We start from the raw sequence: 9,001 nt of genomic DNA on the forward strand, positions 1-9,001 counted from the left end.
CTTAATGCAAGGCAGATGTCATACCAATGTTTTTGCCCATATGCTAGTGTTAGATACGGTAACTAGAGTGCTCTAGGTGGATGCTAGGTGGTTTCTTACTGGCCCAAGTCTATGATATTTTGCTCTCTTGATATGGCTCAGGTCCCTCTTTGTTTTTGTTTTTGTTGTTCTTTACCAGTTTTATCATCAGATCAGATTTATTACCAATACCCTTGCCTTTTTGTACTATTTTCCTGAATGATCCTCTGTCCTAATATTTTATGAGTAAATGCCTTCTTTGTGTAGTGTTGCCTGGAAGGGGAAAACAAGACTACACACAAACATACACAGATTCAAAATTAGGGGCGTGCAGTCCATAAGCTTTGAATGCTCTGCATACCCAAGCCAACTGAGAGAATGGGTTTGTGGACTCGCTAATTAATTACTATTCCTTATCATTTTAGGTGTAACGTAAAGTTTGCACAATAAAATGCTAGTAATACGTATGTAACTGTCTGTCATTTATTTATTTGCCAAACGACTGTAACTTTCTTTAAATCTGTGATTCTGTGCCAGTTATGGAGGGTTTCGGGTAAGCGGAGATCCACAACAGCTTTGGCATGTCATCATTGTTCTGCATTCTCATAGGATTGCTGGAAAATGGGGGATTACATTGTGCAGGGAAAGCCATAGATATAAAATACATAGATCCCCGGTGTTGCCAGGTTGTGCGGTTTTGAATTTGTGCCGATAAAAATTGGTTTGGGCAGGTGTAATCCCCCATTTGCCAGCAATCCTATGGACAAAATTGGGTCTGGTTTGGGGCCAGTTCTGCGTTTTTTTAAACATCCAAATTTTATAGGCTTAATTGGTTAATAAACAAAACTCAAGTGTGCATGCACTTTTATGCTTGCTACAGACTGCAATTTCGGCAATCCTATAAGATCATAACAAATCACACTGGATCTATTAGACATGGATCTAATAAACTTGGGTATGACATATAAATAAGCTACGTCCGAAAACTTAACCAGCTGACTTGTTGCCTCGCTGCCCTATCTGGTAATGACTTTGCAGGCAGCGTCTGCGCACAAAGGTACCTCACAAAACTGATTTCAGACTTCTGAAGTTCTGAGTTCAGAGTTCTGAGGCAGCATAACAGTTTAGAAACAACATCATAGGTGGCAAACGTTGATCAAAAATGTACATTTACACAAACTGATGACCAGCCGCAACTTTCAGACGTCATCTTTATTTTTCTAGCTCAACTGTCACAGAATGGAAAGCACAGGATTGTCGAATATCAAAGGCAGTGAAGGATACATCTATGCTGCCTTCAAAAATCGATCAGATGAAGGTATTTCAGGAGACAGGAAGTGAAACTAACATTGCATTCGGACATGCCTTGATCCCTTCTGACCTTGGAATGTGTCCTCCGAAGACAGCATTTATCAGTTTTAAGACTGTACGATGATGACACCTATTAAATTGTAGGCTACCTACGACTCAAGTTAGTATAGAAGAATAAAATGTCATCAGCATGTGCTAGAGGTAAACAAATAGAGCAAGATGAATCGCACTTTGGCAATTGTGGTTTTTATGTGCACTGAAAAAAAGAGGAGAATATGGACATGGAGGAGAAAAGAGAGAAGAAATAGCTATGAGGCATGCAAATTTTGTAAATGGGGATTGTGGTAAGTATAGTTTTAAGTTTTAGTGCCATGTCGCGTTGATCAATACCTACGCTATTTCATGTTGCATTTTTATTGGCTAGTCAGTCGACATTGGTCGTAGCAGCAAACACATTAGGCTCATTTGAGATTAGCAAAATCTGCGCAGAAATTATCACTGGTGATCACCGCGAAATGCATGCTGATTGGAAATGTGTAATGTGTAGAAAAGAGTCTTGTCCGACTGGCTTTGATATGAAGATAAAAGAGTAGCAAAACTCAAGAGCACATAGATGTAAATTTGAGAACTTGCACAATAAATATTCGTACTTGTACGTGAACATTTACACTCACAGCTCGAATGTGAAAACCTGTAAAAATCTGAAGTTGAATGTTGAAATTTGCACTCGCAGACAATAGTCACAAACCTGTATTCTGAATTTGAAGCTGCAGACATGAAGTCACAAATGTGTAAAATGCCATTCACAGAAATACAATGACAGACACAAATTTGTAATATACATTTGCATTTATTCTTACATTCACATTCGCAGTACAACCTCAATTATGCACTTGCAACTTCTCAAATCTGTCACTGCAATTTCAAATTTCGAATTTGAAATGGGACTTCTATTGTACGCGATGATGTCACGAAAACCGTGTCCTCGGGGACGCTCTGAAATGCTAACATGGCTTAATGCATTAGACTGATATTAAAAGAAATAAATGAAATTATCAAACTCAGTAATAATAATGCATACTACAGAAAAGCAGATGAGCACAGAATATGAGCACAACGCGTTTAATTAAGACAGTGGAATTAAAAGACCAAACTCAGGAAACACCATACATTAAGCCATGTTAGCATTTCAGAGCGTCCTCGAGGACGCTCTGAAATCTTGACATCATCGCGTACAATAGAAGTCCCATTTCATTGGCGAGGCGCCAACCAATAAAACGGCTCCTTTGAACAACCCTGCTCCTGCCCTCCTTTCTCTCTCGCCGCCACTGAGTTTCAAGTGCACAAGTTATTTTTGCACCTAATATATCGTGAAAAGAGTAGCTAAAGTCAAGGAGTGACATTTGAGGTTGCAGTGACAGATTTGAGAAGTTGCAAGTGCCTAATTGAGGTTGTACTGCAAATGTGAATATAAGATTAAATGCAAATATATATTACAAGGTTGTGTCTGTCATTGTATTTCTGAGAATGGCTTTTTACACATTTGTGACTTCATGTCTGCAGCTTCAAATTCAGAATACAGGTTTGTGACTATTGTTTGCGAGTGCAAATTTCCACATTCAACTTCAGATTTTTATTGTACAGGTTTTTACATTGAAGTTATGAGTATAAATGTTTGCGTACAAGTACGAATATTTATTGTACAAGTTCTCAAATTCACATCTACGTGCTCTCGAGTTTTGCTACTCTTTTACCTTCATACTTTGATGTCAAAAAACCTTCATACTTTTGACTATGTCAAAAAACTCTCGCGAGGCGGCTATGTCGGATTGTGCAGTCAGGCGCAGTTGCTCTCCCCCGACTGCGCTGATCAAAAACACGAAGGGAAAGGATTTGCTGACGACACAACTTAATGCTCATTGGTTTAAACTAGTGGTTCTCAACCTGGGGGCCGTGAGACAACTTAATTTATATATTTAATATAATTAATTGATTTTATTATTAATAAGTTACATAAAAAAATATTATTAAAGCATCACCTCGCTATACCATAATATTTCTGCATGAACAGTTTATATTCACATAGTTGTCAAAATTAATGTACTGTGAGTGTTTTATAACAGAAGCTCACAGTGTTTTGAAGAAGTTTGTGAGGATCAGTGTGGTGTTTATGTACGCATGGGCATCAGACGCTCCAAACATAGACACAATACTTGTTCTGACGGAGATTGTTCTGTTCACTGATGACATCGACCCACCTTTAGATCGCGTTTCAACATTCATAATGTTTTTACATTTTTTATTTGTATTTTGGTGAGTTTATTATTTATTATTATTAAATCTGAATGATCCGTATGGTAACTATATGCAGTCCTTTGGCGTCTCCCTGTGGTCTTGTTTGGTATGGCAGGTTGACTTGTGCTTATTTGTTTAATTTACTGTATAACTGAGCACATTTTTGAGCACACGAGTACATTTTTAAGTTGTAAAGAATGTCTGTAGTGATATTTTTGGTTTAAATCTATATTTAATTTATTTTGTTGGGGGGGGGGGGGGGGGCTTGTAGTATTGATTCAGAGAGGAGGGGGGCTTTGGAGTAAAAATGGTTAAGAACCACTGCTTTAATCCTTTAATTATGATTAATTTAATTGGGCCACGAAAAATCTCCTTTCTGAGGGTTGATAGATGATCAATACTGAGTGTTCAATAGACTAACAGATTAACTGATTGTAATATTAATTCAGCTTCAACAAGTTAATAAGATTAACTGATCTAAATATTTACAATTAATTATAGCACATTATTATTAATTATTCATATTTCCCTTTTGAGCTAATTTGCTACATCTCTTTCCCTCTCTCCCCCGCAGTTTTTCTCTTCTTCTCTCCTGAAATAAGGTAATGAAGTGTAATGATGATATTTTAGAAACTACTATAAGAATTGATTTAAAAAGGTGGAAAATATTACAATTATCTTTGTTTGAAAAAATAAGTACAATTAAAATTAGTATACTCCCGAGATTCTTAATTCTGTTTCAAATCTTCCAGTTTATATACACCTTAATAGATTCAAAAAGTACTATAGCATTTTTAGAAAATGTATCTGGGATGAAGGGAAACCAAGAGTAAAACTTAAGGTTTTAGAAAATAGTAAAGGAATGGGGTCTAGCATTACCAAATGCTTGATGCAATTAGTACATTAATATTCTGTGGGAGAAAGAAAAATATGAATAATTGTAATCTTTTAAATGTTGGAAAAGAATTTGGAAAGTGGTGAGTATTAGGGTTCATGAGATGGTTTCTTTAAGAGAAATGGCAAAAGATCCAGATTTTAAACCAAATACTTTTGATGATGTTTGGGCTAGCAAAGGGCTTATTAGATTTGATCTTATTAAATCAAATTTATGGAGACAACGCGATGGGGACATTTGAGAAAAAAGGGGAAAAATATCTATTGTCTATAGCAGTGGTTCTCAACCGGTGGGGCCCGCCCCCCTAGGGGGGCACGGACACTCTCCCGGGGGGGCGCGAGTAGGCTACAGGATGGGAGAAAAAAAAAAAAAAACTGAAAAAAAAATAATAATTGCTGAGAATTTTCACGTAAATAAAGAAATAGATCCGACAGTTTCAAGTGTGTATTTAAATGGTAAAAGAGCCACAAGAGAACACAATATGCGCGCCACTGATCGCAGCGGCAACGAGCACTTTGATCACTTGATTTCAAAAACAACACATTTCAGCGCTAGATCGCCTCTTATTTAGCAAACAAACTAAATGAATGCTCTGCTAGTTAACTGGAGATGATTTATTTATTTGTATTGGTATTGGTACATTCGTGCTGTGAGATAATGTTAATGTGCTCTGTGTGAGGCAGGATTCTCAAAAATGACTGCACTCAAAACGAAATACCGCAATCGTGCACAAATCGAGGATGATTTGAGGCTATGTTTATCAGACATTGTGGCAAGAATTGAGGATCTTTGCAAGGCAAAGCAGGCTCAGGTCTCACATTAACACGCCTACCTGCAAGCTTCTATAAAAAATGCAGATGCCTAATATTAGGCCTTGTAATAATAACAATAATAAAGCATAAATTCATATCAGAGGTCTGGTGCCAATTCCCAATTATAGCAATAGTAATGATAATAGGCCTCAACTGCAATGAACCAGCTTTGGGGGGGCCCAGCTTGCAAAAGGTTGAGAACCCCTATAGGAAACTATTTTCAAATAAGAAGTTATTTAAAAGATTAAATTAAAGTAAATATTTTAGACGATATTCAACCTCTGATGTGCTTTATGATTAAAGTTAGAAAAATTAACAGAGTATAGAGTATAATTTAATAGGACGAATAAATAATATATAAAGGATAAGATTATATAGTATTAAAATAAAATGGGAAGTTGAGTTAGACAATAAAATAATTTGATTGGAGATTGGAAACCAAGTTTAAAATAATTGTTTTTAAAAACAGCAATCTCCATATTGGCAAGAATACGCTTGGAAAATTAATATGAGATATTTTATAACACCAGAAATATCCTCTAAGTATAATCATTCATCTTTAGGATGATGGAGAAGTTGTGGTGAACTTAAAGCTCATTATACTCATATTTTATATTTGTAAAATAATAATAATAAAAAAATTGGACAGAAGCAATTCAGGTAATGGAAGAAATATTTAAGAAACCAAATATAGTAAAGACAAAATATAGTTTTGGGTATAGGACCTATGCTACTTAATAAAGATGAATTATATTTATTTAGAATACTAAGAATTACAGCTTTTAAAGCAAATAAAAAGGTTAAAAAAAGAAACCCCAGTTTTAAATGATTAGATAAAAGTTCTAAAGATCTAGGTTCTAAAGTACATTCAATGGAAACAATAACATATAAAATGAAGAGCAAAAGTATACAGTTTAAAAAGACATGGGCACCTCTAAAATCAAAGAATATGTTATAAAATAAAGGAATATATATTACATCAATTACTTTTTTCATATAATCCTCCATTTTAATTTATCTAGCTACTTATTTTATTTATTTATTTATTATTTTTATATTATTATTTGATGTTTAAATAATTTTATTTGAATTATTTATTACGAATGGAAAGACATAAGTATAAAAAAATAAAAACCTTTATTATCTTACCAAACATCTTTTGTGTTCCAGTGAAGAAAAAGTCATACAGGTTAGAACAACATAAGAGGGAGTGAATGATTAATTCTTGGGGGGTGGACTAGCCATAAGTAGTGTACAGCTTAACAGCCCATACTTACATGGTGAAAGTGGCAAATGAAAACGGCTATCACCTAAGAATCAGTTGTTAAATTGCAAAATCTATAATGTGCTTATGAAACTACACATTTGATTTCAGTAACAATGTGGTTCTGTCCAGAACATTATAGCACTTGTAGTTTTAGCTCGTCTCTGACAGCTGGAAATAGTTATATCTAATCCAGTGTTTCAACCATCCCCAGCCTCACTTTACTTACAAATCTATTGCACAAATATGTGAAGGAAGCAAAACATCAACTAGTCATTGATCTGACTAGTGCAACCGTGCTGGAAACAGCCGGAAGCCATAAAGCAGCTAGATAACAGCTGCAGCAAACCTCTGCCATCAATGCATGCAGAAAGTAATTCAGCGGTTTGTTTGTTTTTCTTTTCACACAAAAAGACTAATTATAGAGGAGTAGCCAGAATGTAAGGCATGTGTTTAAAAACACTATGGGTTTTTATTATTCTTTCATGCTTAATTTTGACCAGTTCCATCAAATTATTATATTACAGGAATATTCATTTTTAAATATCAGTTTTTACTTCTATATAGGACTAAACACTTTAAAAAAAAAAAAAAAATTAAGGGAAATGTAAAAAAATGTAATGTACTTCCTCAATCTGCAGGCGTCCATCTGATGTGACATCATAGGCAGACATAAACCTCTTCTTTATCTGCTGCACGCTTCCCTTTGTTATCTTTTCCTAAGGAGAGTAGAGAAAACAAACTGGTTACCATGACCACATTTTCATAATTTACCTCTCATTAAGCTCACCAACATCACTCAGCAAAGCCATTAGATTGGTACACCTGTGCACCAATAGAGATGCCCTCAAGATATGCTGGTACACAGTGAACATCTGGCTCATCATTTATTTATAAAAGCCTGCTTGCTTACATCAATATAACGCTTATTCACTGAGTGTACAAATTTAGCAATATCAACTTCAGAACTACTATTGTGTAAAAACAATGTAACACTGTACATTTAGTCAAATGTAATCCTACAAAACATTTGTGGATCATATACACGATCATTGTAGATCTAACTACAGAAGTGGGTTTTAGAGTCAGTAGAGAACACAGAACATTGACCATCAAAATAAAACAAAATGACCATTTCTAGTACCACAACAATTTTAAAATAAATCAGCAATGTTAAATGGCTGTTGACTTTATTATGTCAGCTTCCTGCAGAAAAGAGAGGACAGATTCTAGTGTGTAAACAGCCAGAGAAAACTGATGACCTAATTTACAAAAATAGTATGTTTGTTGTTCTTCCATAAATGTCAGCAATGTAATCAATAACACCTGTGTCGTCAAAAACAACAATGTATTGGACACACTTTATGATAAATTTCATTAATGAAATTATCAAACATTGGTTTACTAAAGATTATTAATTTATGTACATTTAGATTTACAAGTAATTGTCAATAAACTTTCTCATCTATTTGTATATCTATTTGTATAGCTATCTTATTTAAATGTGCACAAACTGCTGTTAACCATTATGTAAAGTTTTTTTTTTTTTTCATACCTCTGGCCCTAATTTCTTCAGCATGAGCTGGAAAAAGTCATCCAACTCTTTCCCTTCAATGTAGCCATTATCTGCAGAAAAGTATTTATCAATGCAATTTTATGAACAGATACAGATAGAGACAATACTTCAATCTAAACACAATACTCACAATATATGTAAATATCACATCTGAAAGCAGAATTGAAATGATATTACATTCTCACCATCAGCATCAAAGTGTTGCCAAATCTGTAGAAAACCAGCAGCATCTAGGTTGGCAAAAGCACAGTCCATGATGGAAAAATAGCGTTAAGGATACAGGGATTATAGAGCAAGAGAAGAAATGGACCTGTGCTCAGAGAAAGCGACTGCAGATGTGGCCAATTTCCTCTGACTCACTGTGTCAGAAAAAAAACCCTCCTCTTTCACACCACGAATCAGTCATATCCTGAGAGCCTGATATGATCTAAGGACAAACTTTAGTATGTTTTATCATGATCAAACTGCAGGCTTATTACTTATTACATGTTACTTCACATTCACTACCAGAAACTATTAGCAAACTGTTTGAATAAAAAGTAGGAAATGGAGGAATACTACAACTGTAGAGTATCTAATATAATGGTGCACATAGCAAAAAGCATGTGTTATTTCTGTTTTTACATAGATTCCTCACCAATAATAAGTCAAAAGTTAATATAACACATAATATATGAATAAATATGAAATTGTGTTTGATTTTCCTCGGTTTTCTGTTGTCTTCTTATCTGAGTTTCTTTATTAATCTAGTTTGTTAATTAGTTCAGTTCTCCTCTGTTCCCTGCCTGTTTGTCTGTGCTTTCTGATTGATTTGAGTCCAATCTGTTCAG

The 9,001-nt window shown here is 34.8% G+C and overlaps 1 protein-coding gene across 3 annotated transcripts in view; it reads right to left on the reverse strand.

Moving 5' to 3' along the window:
- The window catches only part of scgn (secretagogin, EF-hand calcium binding protein), a 38,688-nt gene extending 30,159 nt beyond the window's left edge, over positions 1 to 8,529 (reverse strand). For 2 of the 3 annotated variants that reach the window (XM_084385855.1, XM_084385854.1), the window contains exons 1-3: positions 8,357 to 8,495; positions 8,151 to 8,221; positions 7,222 to 7,314 (exon numbers count right to left, since the gene is read on the reverse strand). In XM_084385855.1, the coding sequence (XP_084241981.1) occupies positions 7,222 to 7,314; positions 8,151 to 8,221; positions 8,357 to 8,426 (234 nt within the window). In that variant the 5' untranslated portion in view covers positions 8,427 to 8,495. Of the gene's footprint in view, positions 1 to 7,221; positions 7,315 to 8,150; positions 8,222 to 8,356 lie in introns of all 3 variants that reach the window. The other variant, XM_084385853.1, reaches the window with a different exon arrangement.
- Between the last annotated feature and the right edge of the window lie 472 nt (positions 8,530 to 9,001).

Source organism: Rutilus rutilus (assembly GCF_951802725.1).
Source record: "Rutilus rutilus genome assembly, chromosome: 17".
In the NCBI taxonomy this organism is placed as follows: Eukaryota; Metazoa; Chordata; class Actinopteri; order Cypriniformes; family Leuciscidae; genus Rutilus; species Rutilus rutilus.